This window comes from Ischnura elegans, chromosome 9, assembly GCF_921293095.1.
Source record: "Ischnura elegans chromosome 9, ioIscEleg1.1, whole genome shotgun sequence".
Classification (NCBI taxonomy): domain Eukaryota; kingdom Metazoa; phylum Arthropoda; class Insecta; order Odonata; family Coenagrionidae; genus Ischnura; species Ischnura elegans.
Genome location: NC_060254.1, coordinates 39,653,862 through 39,672,934, shown reverse-complemented (window position 1 = coordinate 39,672,934; position 19,073 = coordinate 39,653,862). Strand labels below are relative to the sequence as shown.

Below are 19,073 nucleotides of genomic sequence, written 5' to 3'. Positions count from 1 at the left end.
GTGAACTAGAAGAGACAAATGAATCATGTGATTTGGGAAGCAGAATAAATAGCGATGAAAGAAACAAGAAAGAATCACCAGCAGAATAATAGCCCGAGGGAAGAGAGCATTTCATAAAAAATAAATACATACAGTAAAACTCCAAGCTTGTAACGATCACGCACGCACCGAAATCCCGCCTATAACGAGGTGAGTTTCCAGTCTCTAGGGCTTTCCTAGGATTGGCAATGTTAATTTCCCCGTATATAACGAATTCGGGTGATACAAAATCCCCGCTATTATGAGCTATTCTTTGGCCCGGAACAAAGATGAAATCCTTAACGAAGATATACAGTAAAACTCGATTAAAACTATCACGCATTTAACGAAATCCCGGCTATAACGATGTGACTTTCCTGTCCCTTGGACTTTCATAAGATAGCCATTGTTAATGCAACGTGATAAAAGCTCTAAAAAACCACAAAGCTCCTGGAGAGGATGGTATACCAGCAGAATTCCTCAAGGCCGGGGAAAATGCTCTCTTAAGAAAGCTGCATGCACTAATAGTGAAAATATGGAACGAGGAAAAAATACCAAAAGAATGGAACCTCTCTATAATAGTCCCGCTGCATAAAAAAGGAGACAGGTTAGTATGCAGCAATTATCGGGGAATATCTTTAATAAACACGGCTTACAAAGTACTGTCCAAAATACTGTATAACAGAATACAGGAATACTCGGAAGAAATTATAGGAGAGCACCAGACAGGTTTTAGAAAACAAATGTCTACGATTGATCAAATTTATATCATTAAACAAATCTTATCAAAGTATTGGGAGTTCAATAGAGATGCGCACCTCCTCTTTATTGATTTTAAGAAGGCGTACGACAGTATCAACAGAAACCAAATGTGGAAATATCTCAGGAGAATGGGAATCCCAAACAAACTAGTCAAACTGGCTCAGATATGTACAGAAAACTCAAGTTGCAAAGTACAGATAAATAATGAATTTTCAGAAGGTTTTGATGTAGTCACGGGGGTACGACAAGGAGATGCACTCTCACCATTGCTTTTTAACCTGTCATTAGAAAATGCACTTAAAGTCGTAAAGGAGCAACAACCGGGGATTGAAGTCGGCAAAAAGATAAATCTGCTAGCTTTTGCAGATGACGTGACCTTATTGGCGGAGGATGCAAATGGGTTAAAAACTCTTGCAGATTCTCTGATAAAAGAAACCAAAAAAGTAGGATTAGAAATTAGCGAAGAAAAAACAAAATACTTAATTGTTGGTCGACACGCAGAAAATATAGAAGCAGAGGCTTTAAAAGTCCAAAATTATACCTTTGAAAGGACAACAAATTTTAAATACTTAGGAGTAACCATAGAACAGGAAAATAAAGAGGAGGTAGAGATAAATGCAAGGTTACTTCTCGGGAACAACTGTTATTGGGCTCTGAAATCATTGCTAAAATGCAAACTTCTGTCAAGAAAAACTAAATCAAAACTGTACAAGACAATAATTCAACCAGTAATACTCTACGGATCCGAAACCTGGACTTTAACAAAAAACCAGGAGAGGAAATTGATAGTTTTTGAAAATAAGATCCTCAGAACAATATATGGTCCTATTAATGAAGATGAAGTATGGAGGATCAGAACCAACAAAGAGCTCAGAGAATTATATACAGATCCGGATATAATAGCGCAAATAAAAAGCAGGAGATTAAGATGGGCCGGTCATGTAAAGAGGAGAAAAGATGAGTCCATGCTAAGAATGGTATCTGAAAATCAACCCCGAGGAAAACGTCCGCTTGGGCGACCCCGACTAAGATGGCAGGACCAAGTGAAAAGGGACTTAGGGAAGATGAGAGCAGATGCAGAATGGATGGCGGATAGAGATAGATGGCGACATGTTGTTGGTGAGGCCAAAAACCTCCTGAGGTTTGAGTGGCCACATAGGTAAGGTAAGGTAAGCCATTGTTAATGTCTCCACGTGTAACGATTTCGGATGATATGAAATCCCCGCTGATACGAACTATTATTTGGTCCCTAGGGAATTATTTCCTCTTTCATGAATAAATTACGGCCCTGCAGAAAAGTTTCTCGGGATGTCCATCGGTTAATGTTCTCCATGTCTCCCGACATTTCGAGCAGCGACTTGCTCTTCATCCTCTAGGGATTTCCTGAATCTGAGTCAGAAGCTCCTCTGAGGATGAACAGTCAGTCGCTGCTCGAAATGTCGGGGGACATGAAGAACATTAACCGGTGGAACACCCGAAAAACTTTTTTGCACCTGATACGCCGGGAAAACCTAAGATCAAAGAAATTACGGCCATCTTCGCTACTAAACCGTTCGTTACCTTATCACAAGCTCAAATCGATTGTTGACGAGTTCACTGTGACTGCAAAATCATTGTAATGAGGTAAGAACGGCTGTAGTACCTAATTGTCCACTCTATGTAATTCGACCGACCGGTTTCCACGTTTACACGTCATAAACAGGTGCTGTCCATTGATAATGACGTGTAAACCGGTTGAGCGAATAAAACAGAGTGGAAAATTACCACTGTTGTACATTATTATCATCAGTTGTTCTCACGTGTGGCCGTCACCATTTAGTTCTAAAGTTGACCTTAAAATCCCTCCCTTTGCAGCCTTTTGATGATAAGAGTGGGCCGATGGCTAATTGTTATGGATCTGTTGCTTAAATAAAGACGATTTACGGAATATTAGTCTGAAATCCTGTGATGTATTGGGCACAATCCTTTATTGTGGATATAACGATATCCCGTTTTTAACTAAATAGAACGATGGTCCCCTGAAATTCGATATGAGCGAGTTTACTGCACACGCTATGATACCAAGAGCATTAACCTCTCACAAATATCTCGGCGTATATGTTTGACAAAAGAACTTTCCATCAGTGAGTGGAAGTCAAGGCTAACACAAGAGGAAAATGAATTATGTTAATCGGGAAGCAGAATAACTAGCGATGTAAGAAGCAAAAGAGAAATTAAAATCAGAATAGCAAGGGCGAATAGAGCATTCCACCAAAAGAAAGATCGACTTACACTGAGAAATTTGAACATAGACGTAAGAAAACTTAAATCTGAAGTATGCTTCTCTACGGCTGTGAAGAATGGACAATGAAGGCAACAGAGAAACAAGGGTAAAGGCCAGGGGCCGTTTGGGGTGATAGGTAGCCCTAGGCTGGGGCTCACAATGGCGCGCCCCCTTATCGGAGGAAACTAGGGTCCTCCCCCGGAAAATATTTGGAAATTGTAAGCCCGAAAATGGTTTTTGGCACGATTCTGACTCTTAAAAACAAGGTTCGAGTTAATAAAAATTACAATTTCGTAAAAAAATACGGTGAAGGTTAAAAATTTCACGGCTTGTAAAATTTAATAATGCATTGTGGTTATATTATCTATTTAGCGTATTTGTTCCTTGACACTGCACTGAAATCTAAAATACCTCTAACATAACCTAATCGGACAACTCTTTCAAAATAGCGTCAGGTTGTCATTTATCTTCTGAAACTTCCATTGATTCATTTTTCATATAATTTTTCCATACTTCGTATATTGTAAATAATCCAAATTTGTGAAAACGTAGAATTAGTAATAGCAAAAAAAACTTTTGGTGCAAGTATTCTGAGTCTTTCTTATTACACCTTTCATATAAGCCTCACTCTATACACGAGCGTCGTGGGGGGCCCCCTAATCTCGGGGCCCTCGGCAATCGCCGACCATCTGACCTGGGGCCGTATTCTGTAACTCCAAACCGATCGGTGCGGCACCAATTCGTTGGGTGCGACGTCACACCGACTCCCGGTAAGAAGTCGTGCGATTCTGTACGAACCCGATCGGTGCGGCACCGACGAGAGGACGGGAGATCGTCGGTAGCTGTACCGACAGCAAAAAGGTGTCGATACGGCCACCGACTAGTGGGTTTCATGAACTCCCCAGTGGGTGCGCATTGTACGTTTTATTTTTTTTACCTCATCACCAAGTAAATAATGAGGTTTTCTGCAATGTTATCTTTTTCTGCCCCTTCGAATACGCTATAATATATCTATAATTCACTGAGTCATCATCTATATTAATTAAATTGACAGAAATATAAGATAATGGTTAATAAACATGAGGTTTGCTAACATATAACGACTTTCTCTCATTTATGTTACCACTTATAAGTGAAATTTCACTCGCTTGTAATAGGCTTTATTTCTCTCTATCATCATTTCTTTGCTCCTTTGACATAAAAAAGATATTTTCGATTAAATATGAGTTTTGCCGCAATGTTATCACTTTATATCACTCTGAATAGGCGACTGTTATTTCACTCAATCATCAATTTGGCGTTTCTCTCGGCATAGAAATAAGATCTTTTTATTTAAGTATGAAGTTTGCCACAACGGTATCAGTTTCTTTCATTTGTAACAGGCAACTACATTTCATTTCATCGTCAGCCATTGATTCCCTTGACGATAAAAGAAGATATTTGTTAATAAGTATGAGGTTTACCGCAATATTATCATTTTCTCTCACTTGGAATGCGCAACTTATACATATGTATTTCACCCAATCACAATTTACAAAAAAGTAGTACATGTAACTTTAATAATGAGAAAGTCATAAAAAGAGTAAGAAAGCAGAGAAGACTCTTGAACGAATTGATAAGAAGAAGGAAAAACATAATCGGCAGTACCTTGAGACATGAAGGCCTGCTGAAGACATTCGTCAAGGACGACAAATAGATGGCAAAAATGGAAGAGGAAGACCGCGAATAAAATGTATGGAACAGTTACTTAAAGAAGGATGAGAAAGGGAAAAAATACATAGGTAAAACATACATATCGATGGCTAAGTTCTAACTACACGTATCTCAAAAAGAGCAACCTTTCAGAAGAGCAAAAAAACGACTAATTTTTTCATTTCTAAAACGAAATTAAACACCAAAAGTTCATAAAACTGAAAAAGAAGCATTCATTTGCAAATAAAGAGTTGTTTTTTGCTTGTATTTTATTTTTTTTAAATATTATTACACTTTTTTAAGATATTTTTTTTAAACCGGCCGAATTTTAGATACGTGTTGTTAGAACTTAGCCAACGATATGTAAAAATATCAGGTGATAGGAGAATTGAGTGGAGAGCTGCGTCAAACCAATATTTCTATTGTTGGCCACTGATGATGATGAAGGAGTAGGGTAGTTCATTGGCTCCGCGATGATCCGCCTCCGACCTAGTGTTTCCGTTGTTGCATGTTTTATTGCCTATTTGGGGACAAGTAGACGTCAAGAATAGAAGAAAAATACAGCAAATAAAATGCATGGAACAGGTTAAGAAGGATATGGAAGAAAAGACTAAGGATAGAAAAGATTCGCGGACAGGATAAATGACTGTACGGCTGCATGAAATAAACCATATGACTGTCGAACAGCGATGACGACGATCTATTTTAAACATCGCACTTTCAAAGCTCCGGTAAACACTACTTTGAAAAATTTCTATCGGACGGAAATATTAAAAAAAAAACTAATTGGGCTAACACATTTTGGGACTTATTTGAATCCATTAAAGTTAAATAAAATTTCATTAAAGTGGTAATAAAAATACTCTTGCCAGCAACTAACATTTAATTATTAAAACATCTAACTTTAAAGTTAGTCGGACTGTAACATACGAGGTATTTCATTAAGGCATCGGCGGCGATGGGAATATTAAATATCAGGAGAATAATACGATCGTAATCCTTGGACACTGAATTTCGAGCACTTCAATAGCCATTACTATAATCTAAGATCCAATAAAATAGCCATTAAATCTTTCGCCAAAATCCATGATAATAGCTGGATGACAGTAGTTCCCATAAATTTAATGTTTATAAAAATATCGCGGTCATTTATTGTCTCCATTTTTCTTGTTGACACATTAATTCATTGTAAGTAGCGCTCAGAATCAGAAGTAACTATACTCCGCTATAAAAATTTTAACAGACAAAGAAACACAACTCGACCACGGAACCAATAGGGGATGGCTTCCGTGGAATGGCTTTATCTCACGATCAATAGTAAAATGAGGACTACATATACATAGAATAATATGGTTAGATTTTTCAAATTCATACGATACAATGAGTGACGACCTGGAAAAATTAGCAGTGTCGGACGCACTTTCCTTAACTTTTTTTGGAAGTGAAACATTACTCTCTGTGTTTTTTATTTAAATAATTATTTATATTTAATTGCATTTTTTTGTTCTGGCTACGAATGAATATATTATGAATTTTGAGACAGCAAAACTGATAAAAGTGTTAATTGACAATTATGTCATTTGTTAACCAGTGTCGGAATGGCGTTCCGGCGCGCTCCGTTACCATGACACCACTGGATTCAACACAATATCCTACTTGCGACATTGTGGAGTAAAAAGTTCCGTTACATCATAGAAGTATCATAAGGACAACGATAAATTAAAAATAGGATTGATTGTCGAAGAGTTAAATTTGCGGAAATTCATTGTAATAAGCACCCTAATATTTTTCCACACTTTTGTATTAGCTCAACCGGTTTCAAAGTTAACACATCATTCAAAAGAGCTGTCTATGAAAATGACGAGTAAATTTTGAAACTGGTCGAGTTTAATAAATACGTGTTTATAATTCCTTAGGCTGTTTCTTATTATGATAAATTAATAGGTAAGTTCATGGGAACGTAATAGTCGATGCCTCACGTAATCAACTTTTGATATCCTACAAATGCTGAAACTAACACATTGGGAGGATAATTTATTCCATTGAATAATGAAAAGTAATATTCCCAATATAAATTACATACGGTGGAATATATGCACCTCAGAGTAAAACAACAACTATTGTCAGTGGGGTAGCCATGGATTTTTTTTGGGGAGGGGAGGTCCAAAACCAGGGGGGGAAATTTTTAAAAAATAGGGTACTATGTAGAGGGTTTTAAACAAATTTTACCCCTTTTAATTATTGAAAAGACTTCACCAGTCAAAGAAATCTTTTGTAAACCCATGATTTTTCAACTTTACGTTTTCTTTTATGTTTATGTTTCAAGGGGGTTTCCGGACCTCCCTCCTAGCTACGCCACTGACTGCTTTAGTTGTGATCGTGAAAGTTCTCTCAACGAGATGACATTAAAATAAACGGCTAGCTGATGCGGACAAACAACAGAACATCATAACTTTGATTTTTTATAACGCAAAGAAAGAGTACATATTTTTCAAAACCTGTATTCATTGCAAGAACAAGAAAAAAATTAATTTCAAATGATACAGAAACATATCGTGCTGTCTACTTAATTTTAACCTTACATACTCTACTACGAGTGTTTTCAATTGGCTTGCAATCATCATCAAGAATTTAAATTAAGTTAACTGTAAATCTTAGTGTATCATTTAATATGCTGTTTAACGATATCTCTGCGGAGCAATTTGAATTCATTAATTTCCAATGGTCCTTAACCAGGGTATTACTCTACAAACAAAAATTAACTAATCTCTGTACCTTGAGGCTCAAATTTTGGAATGTTTTTCAATATTTTCTGCAGTCTATTTCCCAAGCTAATGTAATCCTTGTGACCGTTTCTACCATGAGAATAATTAGGCTTTCTCGATATATCTCGAACGTCAGGCAAAAAGTATTCTACTCAAAATTTCCGCAAGCGATTTAATATAAATTTTTCCTTCGATAGGTTTAACTTACCCATTCTAAATTCCTACTTAACTCAGTGACACTGCCATGATTACCGTAGCAATAAAAAAATTCCTGCTCCTTGCCTTTACCGGTCTATGTGGCGCTTATTTGACAATCAATTTTTTCCACAAAGTAACATCGAAATCAGTTGATTTGATTACTGCAGTGGCATAGCCAGGGGAGGGGGTCCGGAACCCACACCCACCGGAATATATATAAAAAAAAAGAAATTATTTTCCTTCATAGAAGAAAACAAAATACGGAAAATATCATGAATTTACAAAATATTTATTTAACAAATGAAGTGTTTTCGATTATGAAAAGTGTTAAAATTAGTTTAAAACCCTCTATTTAGTACGCTGTTTTTAAAAAAATGTACCCCCATGGTTTAGGACCCCCCCGAACGAAATTCCTGGCTGCGCCACTGGATTATTGGAAAGTTTGGGGCGAGGCTGAAGACCCCAACACGATTACGTCTTCTCTGCCCGCGAGTGAGTACGACTTCCTCGCTACAGCTCGCGCAGACGACATGGCGGGGAACTCGCAGCTGGTAAAGGAGCGGGGTGGGGAAATAGCGCCCGAGTCCATTCCGCGTGGACGAGGTAGAGAGCGAGTCTACACTAATTCCTGCGACTCCGACTCGCAGCGAGCCTCGTTTCCCGGCCTCCCTTCCCGGCGGCGAGCCGCAGATCGCTCGCAAAGCTCGCCGTCTTTCTCGCAGCGAGTAGGCACGACAAGAGAGCTCTAATTTCGGTCGATACTCGATGGACGTCGGTAAGGAGACCAACCAACACCGCCAATGGCCCAAGGCGGACGTCATCGAGTTGATAGCGGAGTACCGGGCCATGCCCTGTCTTTGGGACCCGAGCGATCCCGGATACAGGGACAGGAAGAAGAGAAGTCAGGCGCTTCACAACCTCGGCGTGGGATTCAACACGACTGCGGCGGAGGTGAAGCGAAAGATCCACAACTTGAAGAGCCAGTTGCTGCAGGAAATGAAGAAGATCGAGGTGAAGGGATCCGGAGCCAACCCGGACGACCCGTTCGCCACCACGAGCCAGTGGCCGTACTTCAAACTCATGTGCGCCACTGTGCCGGACTTGGAGAGTCGACCCTTCTACAAGAAAATGGTGAGTCATGTCACTATCATATTTTTATAGAAGATAAAAATTATAGTTCAATTACATCTGCATGCGCGGGTGAATGCGAAAGGGCGCCCTAGAGGTGGCTCGCAGGTAATTATGTAGGTATAGACGTAGATGTACTTTGTTCTCCCCGTACACAATTACCTTGTAATAAAAATAATTTCAGTCACACCATCACAAAGGGACATTGGCGAAAAGGGGCTACGCCGCCTATATTCCCTTTATGGAGTCTCTGATTAAATATATAATTTCTCAGTAGATGGTAGAAGGAACTTACGTCTTCACTGTATATGTTGTCACTTCATTTGTTTTTTGTTATTATTTTTTATTTTTCAAATTATTTTATACCATTATTAAAGTTTTATTCCGTTTCAAGGGTAGGTTTGCATGGTACATTCCTCTAATCACCCTCGCATATCCCAATTCCCTGTTTGTGTCTCATCCTTAAGCTTCGTTTCGGCGTAAAGCGCAATTTATTAACTCTTCCATGAAACCAGTTTTCTTTCTCCACCTTTCCCGCTTACCCAACATCCTTCCCGCTAACTCTGTTCCCTCTCATCCTCCTTCCAGAGCGCATCCACAGTAATAATAGCTATGAGACATGATATGAAAAGGCTGGTGATAATAAATCGAGGAGATTATGCCGCAAGTCTCAGAGATATTACGACAACCTTAAAAAAAATAAACATGACATAATTAAGGACTTGTCTATTCCTAAAACACATGGAATATATACAAGAGGAGAGAGTTCAGTCTACAAATTTAGGCAAGTTTAGCCTGAGACACGAGGAGAAAGAAGTAAGAACTTGGGGAAAAATAGTAAAAATATAGAAATCGACAAGTACAAATCGCTGCTTACAACGCCGGCAAAATTTTCGCCTTGTAGACTACATCTTCATTTAAATCAACCTGCGGAAGCCTTGCCAAGGATTGTTGAAGAGATTGGTTTTTTGTGGAAAATATGAGTAATTTAGTAAGAGGATTCCTGTAGGATAAAAAACATGCCCCGGGTGAGGATCGAACTCACGACCTTAAGATTATGAGACTTACGCGCTGCCTACTGCGCTACCGAGGCCTTATATCATTGGGAGACCAGCGAGGGTTTCAATCTATAATGGGCTCGGGAACAGAATGGGGCGGGAAGCTTGGTTCAATAAGTAGGTACACACCACTCCCTAGAGTTGATCACGAAGGAGCCAACATGCAATTGACTTCAAAGCTTCGTAATCGTCGATAAAAAAAAACTGCATCACAATAGTTCCTGCCGCACTGGGCAGACAGTATATTGTTTTTCCCTGCAAAATATGATTTTATTCTTATGATGAAATTCTTTAGACCCAAAAACTGGTATATTGCAAATCTATTTTTTATCTCCAATTCAATTTTTTGAAAACTGGAAGACAAAATGCATTGTATACCTTGTTATTAATGCTAATTAAAATATATTGTATACTGATAGCCGCATTATCATTGAAGGATAATCATATATCGCACTAATCCTATCAATGATCATCACAGGATAATCGATCAATAAACGATAAAATGCTATGACAAACTCTACTTAATGAGGATTAAATATATATTATTTCACTAAAAATACTTATTAAATGCATATACGAATTGGTAATTACTTATTTAATATTTCTGTGAGCATCTAGAAGTAGCTACGATCATGTCCAGCCTCTTGTGGAACCCTACTGTGCCTTCTCCAAATGTCTTCTGATATTACTGCGCCCCCCTTTCCTTTCTCCCTTGCTACACCATTGGAAATACGAAAAAAAAAAAAATACGTTAGGAGAGGATATTATACGCAATTATTTGATTGATATTTCCTCGTATAACTATTATGAACCACACCTTAATCAATATATACTTAATGATTACAAACCATTAGGCTATGTCACAGGAGCAGGAATATAAAATATGGTTCACAGATTTTCTGTGAAACTCGGACCGCTTTGCCAGCCAGGGACGCAAGTGATGACTTTTGCAAATCCATTCAAATTCGTAACAACCATAAGCTCTATGGTGACAAAACGTCCCTAGACGGACTTGAGGATCCTCCCGTTATTTGTAATATGTAGCAAAACACTAAGTTTAGCCAATGTTTAATGCTATTTCCAAATGTATTTAGCTAATACAGCGAGTTAGACGGCATCGGTGGCGGCGGGGATAAGTCCTCGCCTACCATAATGAAAGGTCGCGGGTTCGAGTCCCGCCTGGATAGGTTGCCCCTTCAAGGACAGGGGTGTGTGGTCGTTTGTTCTAGGTTGTTTAAATTCCCGGTGTAAAGACCTCATTGTGCACTTGTCGGGGGTAATTGATATAAATCTCCAATTCAATTTCTATATATACAGGCTGTCCCAAGGGTCGTGTGTCATTTTTGACCTGTAATTTTAGTAACTTTGCATCGAGCAATATTCATGAAAATTGACACACTTATGGGGAAAGGTCCTAAGTTTTATTGAGTGCAAGCAAAATTTTGACCTTTTGACCTCACAATGTGGGTCCAAACCAAAACTTTGAATCTGCCTTATGGAGTTTCAATGTTAAAAAATCGAGATAGAAAAAATCTGAATTTCATTGACCAAGATATCAATTCTTAGGTTTTCGTTCCCGAGAAACCCGAAAATAACACTTTTATTTACGAAAATTCAACCGTTGACCCAGTAATGTCACCGTCAAGGTCATAAGGGTGGCAAAAAGAATAGAATACTAACAAAGGTGTCGATCCATGGATTTTATAGGGTGCCCAAGTCATTGGTATTGTCCAAATACCCGTATTATTCACTAATTGACCTCCAATGTTTATACTGAGGTCAAAGGCCATAGAGGTAAACGTCCGGCCATCGTGACAACCAAGGTGTTGAACCATTGGTTTTGAAGGGTGCCAAAGTCGGTTTTTCAGTTTATAGATCCGTATTGTTGATTTTTTGACCACCGAGGTCTCAATGGGGGTCAAAGTTCTTAGAGTTAACCGTCGGGCCATGATGACAAGCAACGTGTCGAACCATAGGTTTTGAAGGGTGCCAAAGTCAGTTAGGCAGTTCATAGTTCCGTATGACAATTTTTTTTGTCCTCCGTAAGTCATATTGGGGGTCAAAGGTCATAGAGAAAATATGCAACTTGCTTACCCCCCTTCCTACGTACATACATATAATTGGCATAAATAAATATTGCTAAGTGCTAGTTCTCGGTCATGCTTTTACGTAGATATGAACCTGAACTCCAGGCAACTGGTCTCGCCTTGTCTTGGTCAGGTGAAATTCCTCGTGGGAGGAATCTCTCCTTCGACCATAGGAGTTCTTGCCTGGAGAAGGGGACAAAAGGAGGTAAGCCGTCGGAACGGAAACGTGTGGGTGGTGGGCGTAGAACTGGAAGGGAGCCCGGGGTCGTATAACATGGGAGGGACTGGGCATGGGGGTCAGGAAGAGGAGAGCTGGCGAACTTGGGACACCACAAATGCCAGGCAGCTGAAATTTTATTACGGACAGGAGAGTGGGCAGGTTAGAGAGCATCTCTACGGAGCGGCAGAATCTTTATTTCAACGTTAATGGGTCCGGTAGTGTCCAAAAATATCCACAGGGAAGAATGACGCCTCGGTAGCTTAACTGGCTAAAGCACTCGACCGGAAATCGGGGGATCCGGGTTCGAATCCCGGTCAAGGCGAATGATTTTTTCTCTGTGGATCTTTCGCACGATTAATGGGTGTGAATAATTTTGAAATTTCAACAATCAACATTTACCGTATTGATGAATAGCAACTACCAAAATTTATAAACGAAGTAGTGCTTGGACGTGGTACGTTCTCACGGTAAAATATGAAAAAATAACCTAGGGAAGATGACACACCTCAAATATACACGAAAAGGCAATATGAATTGAAAAATTTGAGATCCATTAACGATTTTAATAAGGAGAAGGGAAAAAAGATTCGCCAAAAGTAGGTTTATAGAAACAATTAAAAATAAATTGTAATTCAGCACTTAGCGAAAAATTGGCTTCACACATTTGGGGCGTGAGAGTCGCCTGCCTTACAATCCACGATACCCTTCAAGCGGACTCAAAGGTGTGCTAATTATTAACTATTAACTAATAACTATTAAAAAATAACTATTCCTAATAACAGATTCTACATTTTGAGTGTTTATTTTTTTGTGATTCTATGTTTATTGATATTGACTTAAAGCTATTTATATTTTTTCATTTATTTCCATACCACCGAAAACAGCTTTATACAGTCTTTTCGATCGGGATTATTAACTATTTTACTATTCAACGTAAACAAATAACCATGTTCTGGATAGGGGTAACTTAATAAGGCGGGCCTCGAACCTGCGACCTCCTGTTTGGCAGGCGAGGACTTTACCCCGCCGCCACCGAGACATATATAAAATTATCAAAGTAAATTTTAAGTAAAATTGAAAACTCAAATATTACCCTGCAAGCCACCCACTGAGTTATTTCGTAGGGGGTGAATCCTCACCAGCATGTACCAGAGGATTAACATTCACTTCCACGAGCACGCAGTACACAACATGTTCGCTACATTAAGCACATAAGCTTTGGGATTTAGAGTCCCGGTGATATTTACACGATACCAAATCACCTTCAAGGATGGAGATGTAAAAGGGATATTTTCGATATAAAATTGATACATTTTAAACCTATAAATGACAATTGTTGTTGCTAGGGCCGTAATGGGAGCAAGGCGTTAGAAATCCACTCGTTTCTCACAGATAGGGAGAGGCCACGGCCTTTAAAAGTAGACGCGAGCGGACAAACCGGTCATCTAAAGGAGGGTGTCGTGAATTATGCAAATTACGGGAAGTACCCGAAACACGAGCAATGGAAGCTCCCATTGTCGCTGCCTCCCGCTGTCGAAATAGCATCCTTTCAAAGTCTTTCTTCCCTGAAAGGTATAACCCGCTTCAAAGCCTCGACGGAGCTCACGTCTCCGAGCAGATTCTAAGGCCTTTGTGCAGCGGGCATAATTATACCTAGAGGCGGAATCCAACCGAAAGTTGAGGATTTTGGAAAGGGCTGGGAGCTACGAAGGATCTTGCGAGCTATGCATTCGTTAATGGTAATGCCATCCCAGTATTGGTACACTCTGCAGGCAGGGCTTGACAGTATTCCAAAGGCAAGTATTTAAAAAATATGTATTTGAAATGCATTTGCAATTTATACTTGGCATTTCAAATACACGACCTGAATGTACCTTGACTTTGTGTTTCATACACATATCTTTGGTATTTTCCCCTTCTAAAATAAAAAATACCTGTGTGAAATACTTTTTAAGTAGCTCTGATAACATTTCTGTAACATTATGCCTAAGAGATTACTTCATTTTCGTTAGAATAATTTTCTTCATGTTTGCCACAATCCATAACGGACCAAGGCAGATTATATTTTTTTAAGATCTCTTAGTTTCCATACCAATGCATTTTGTCCTTCGAAAGGTATTTAAAATACTATTTTGTAGTTTGTTTTCCAAATTCCCAGGCATTTTGTATTTCAAATAGGTACCTACTATATTACTAACCTCATTAATTTATGCGCCGAAGGCGCTTTCCTGCTGTACCGGTGAATTACTTCACCCTAACCAGCCAGATTACAAATGATTATATTTGGTGCTCAATTGTCTATGTTGTGTGGGTAGTGTTTTGTTTGTGTGAGCAGAAACTTATAACTAATGAGGATTTTTACATATACATATTTTGGATTGGATACATAGATACGTTTTGGACCATATATTTATAGGTTTTCTATACATTGATATGAGTTAGTTTAACAGCTATATTATAATTTTAATGATAAATATGGAATTTCTTTTCTCTTTTTTTTTCTTTTGTCTATTCATTTCTTTGAATAAAGTATTTAACATTTTTTTTCTTTTTTTGTATTTTGTGGGTACTATATTAGGTACGGTGTATTGTATTTCAAATACTCCTCGGCCCAGTGGCGTCATTAGGAATATGCTATCGGAGAGATGGAGTCAGTGGCGCAGCAAGGAAAGGGGTTTGGGGGATAAACCACCCCCACCCCCAGAATTCACAGAAATTTTAAAATTTAATCAATTTTACATAATTAGATAAATAGTACTTACAGAATAGTGTAATGGGATCAATAAAATATCCCTCAGAACGCCGTAAAACTCCTCGAGCTCAATGGGGTCAACCCCCCTCTTTCCATTGAATCTTTCCCCATATACTATAGTATTAAAATGGATGTTGAGAATTCTCTTTTCCAAAAGATGATGTAGTTCATTGAGACCGGTCATTTTAGATTTATTATGTAGGAAAATTATCTGTTTTAATATTAAGTAAAGGGACAAAGTAAACTGATGCAAGGCTCGGGAAGAAGTCCATGGGACTCTCCTGCATTCAAGGACACAGGCAGTGTGTGACAGTGGGGAGGTTATGTGCCGCTTGTAGCCAACCCTTATATTTCATACCTTTCCATGCAACTTAACCTTAATGCTTGAGCTATAAATAATGCATTATACCATAATCAGTTCAAATGTATCCACATCACCAAATTCAAGCCGAAGTAGCTCAGTTGGGAGAGCGTTAGACTGAAGATCTAAAGGTCCCTGGTTCAATCCCGGGTTGCGGCAAATATTTTTATAGTGCATCGCCATACGGTAAAGACACTTTTGTAGTAAACATAGGTAGTATTCGTCAAAGAGCCTTCAGAAAGGTTTTCTTCCATAGTTATTATTTATTCTTAATTACGTTAATTTTTATTTTGTTTAATCTTAATTATTATTAATTATATAATTATTATACTATTATTATTATAGTTTATTACTTATTATTAGTTTAATAGTGCTTCAATACTGATATTGTTGTACCCCAAGCACTTTATTTCTCCCTTCTCCAAACCAGTTCTGCGACGTACCTCCTTTTTTTTCCATCTTTATCTAATGCATTCCTCACCTCTTGGCCTTTCTCGGGGGAATTTTCTATCAATAACTTCACCGGTAATTTTCTCACGTGATTTCGAGTAATGTGACTCGAGCCTGGTCCTTCTCCGGCGCATGGAGCTCCGTAGTTCCCAATTTTCTCGCATTCAAGCAAAGAGGAAAAGAGACGCGGTTATTTGACCGGATTGAATTTGCGTGGTCATCGAATAATCTGCGGCAGGGTTAAAGGCCATCAATTTCTCGTCGCGAGTAGCTGGATAAGTAGACATGAATTGGAAAACGGACGAAATTTTTAAAACTCTTATCATTATCGGCAGAGAGTATGAGGGTTCAGGGCGAACCCTTCAGGGATACAACGCACCGCTGCCGGGAACCAAGCCAGTGGCTTATACGCCCGATCACCCGGGGAGGGGCTGGAGAGGAAGGAAAAAGCAGAAGAGGCGTCGCCGCGATAGGAGCCCGTCGACGCCTCTGGGTAAGGATAGGTTCGGAAGGGATGGGACGGGCTAAGCACTTCAACGCTATGGAAGTGAAGAAGGCCCACTAAATAGCGATACCGAGCAAAGCTATTAATGTTCTAACGATTTCGGAGGATCATTATGTGAGGAAGAATAATCCAACGATCAAATCGTTAGATCATTATCTGCAATATGATAATATTGGTTAGCGATCCAATTGTGGTGAATGATTTATGTAGTTGCATGAGAGCTAGACAGACATATATTGTACGCTGGCCAGAGGAATGGAAGAAAGGATAAGCGTCCGATGAGACCTTGCCTAGGTTTGACAAATAGATTCAAATCCTAGTGTGGAACATTCTGTCCCAAAGATTTGAACTTTTCCCCGGTGATAAGTAAAAATTCTACTCGGGTTGTCAACCTGGTGAATGACACAATGAATTCACCCCTTTAGACGGTGGCAGGGTGAGCTGCCGAAACGTTATAAATGGAGCAATTCATGCAATTAACGGCCAGAGAAAAATTTCGGCAAATTTTTTTATCCATACACGAATCGCAGTAGGAATAAATGCACAAAGTCGTACGAATTTATGCATAAAATTGCTTAATGAAATGTAATTAATTTTCTAATGCATGATTATGCATACAAAAATGAATTATTTTTCATAATGGTATTTTGCTGCAACTTAGTTGGCATAGAAAATTTTTTTTCTTATGGACGCAAAAACATAAAAAGTAAAAATGTGATATAAATAAAATAACAATTTTCAGTTCAAATGCATTCATTGTTTAGGCGGATTTAGCTTTTTTTAAATCACTTTCTCTGGCGTTTTCCCCCTCGCGCTAAAGGCTTCTTCAGAATGTAACGGTCAATTCAATTGTTGGGGTTACGGATGACGGTTCTGTAGCGTTTTACATTGTCAAATCAAGGGCCTCTATGTTTTAAGTACGGTATTAAATTCACGAAAACTCCGTTACCAGTGAGAATACGTACGACCCTGACAGATTTAGAGGGATGGGCAAAAAACCATATCATTCACCCCACTCCCGTATTTCGTCCGTCACACTATCATGTAGATAAGATGTTCACACCATGTTCCGATACAGTTATTGGCGGGGAGGCCGGATGGAGGGAAAGGATGCTGAACCTAAAATTACGAGGGGAAGGTCCATCGGGCTCTTCTTCCTTTTTCGACGCGTAACGGGAAACCGCGAGAGAAGGAAGATGGGAGGTTTAGCGGTCAGTTCGGTGAACCCGTGAGAGAATTTGGCCGAAGGGCGTCTTTGCTTTGCTCCGATTACGACGAGGGCGACTCATCCAAACTGTAGACCAAGGGTCTTCAACCCGCATGCGGTCCGCCGGCTAATAGGGTGGCTTGGGTGGTTTCCTATGATTTATGTAATTGCCTAAAACGAAAGATTATTACTCCTGGAATAAGCATTTCACGCTTTTAGATATTATCATGACGATATCTATTTTTCGCGATTAAATGAAAAGTGGAAAGTTTCAAGCGCGCGAAAACGCGACGGCTAAGTATGAAATGCTGGGAAAAGCCCGTGTGACGTCATTCTGGTTCCCGCTGCCTCCGCGTGAGGTGACCTCGCCGCGAGGCAATTAGCACCGCTACGATTCAAGCAGGTAGCAGAGTACCCTGTTAGCAGATAGCGCTTGGCTTAAATAAGGATTATTAATACCTTATCAAACGAAGGAAACTTTCCGACCATAGGCAGTTTAAATATGTGATTATTAAGACATGTTTCCCTGAGATCTGTGCCTCATGCATGCATTGGTAATCTCAGACGATGTATAACTCCTATCTACTCGTATAGAAACTACGTCCCTGTGACGTCACGTGGAGTGGAATCGCATGGGCGCCAATCTGGCTTTTTTCTAATGAGGATAACAATTGACCATTGCCATTCGTCTAAACCGGTATTTCTAAAACCAAATAATCTGTATATTATGAATACACTAATGGTGGGTAACGAATCGAAATCAATGCCTTTCGTTTTCTTTGATGAAGGGAACTACCCTATTTCTTGCGGCTCCTAGAGGCTAAAGAATATATTCCATCGCGCCCAGCAATATAAAACATACATCGACACACTCGTCAAAACTAACCAATGTCAAAAATCGCATTAATTGATTGAACTTTTTAACCTAAAAAGATTATTCATCATCATCATTATTCAACAATCCTAAGGTTGGTTTGACGCTCTCCATTTCTCTCTCCTATCCACTAGCCTATTCATTGTGATGTATTTCTTGTCTTTCACATACATTATAACCTGACCTATGTAACTTATTCGAGGCCGTCCCTCGCCCTTCTTCCAATCCACCTGTACTTCATCGATTTCTACATATCTACATCTACATAATACCCTGCGAGCCACCTCTAGGGTGTTTGGGAGGGGGTGATCAATCACCAGCATGCAATTGGACTCCAACATGCACACCACACAGTACAAAAAACTTCACGCACACTAACAAATTATACTACTATATGCTGTTAGAAATAATAATAAAATTAAGAAACATGCATTAAGTTTTACATAGGTTAGTTGGCTACACCACGAGTCATGCAATCTATTTATGAAGTCTATCGCTGCCGTTATAATCTCTTATCGATCGAGGAAAAAATGACATTCTGAATCTGTCTGTTCTACAATCTATCTCTCTTATTTTATTTATATGATCTGATCTTCCGTAGTATGTTGGCGTCCGTAAGATATAGTTAACTTCGTCAGAAAAGACACTGCTCTTGAATTTATCTAAAATGTTTAGTCTATTTTTCAATCTCAAGTCCGACAGAGATTCCCATCCGAGTTTATCTAAGAGGTCA

The 19,073-nt window shown here is 39.1% G+C and overlaps 1 protein-coding gene and 2 non-coding genes across 3 annotated transcripts in view; 2 read left to right on the top strand and 1 right to left on the bottom strand.

Annotated features, from left to right (window-relative positions):
- Nucleotides 1–8,381: 8,381 nt before the first annotated feature.
- LOC124165965 overlaps nucleotides 8,382–19,073 on the top strand; it is a 44,663-nt gene continuing 33,971 nt past the window's right edge. Inside the window, exon 1 of the mRNA XM_046543515.1 lies at nucleotides 8,382–8,829. Within this exon, the coding sequence (XP_046399471.1) occupies nucleotides 8,464–8,829 (366 nt within the window). The 5' untranslated portion in view covers nucleotides 8,382–8,463. The remainder of the gene's footprint in view (nucleotides 8,830–19,073) is intronic.
- On the bottom strand, nucleotides 9,847–9,919 carry Trnam-cau. Its single transcript has one exon. It is a non-coding gene; the product is annotated as a tRNA-Met (tRNA).
- On the top strand, nucleotides 15,391–15,463 carry Trnaf-gaa. The gene has a single exon. It is a non-coding gene; the product is annotated as a tRNA-Phe (tRNA).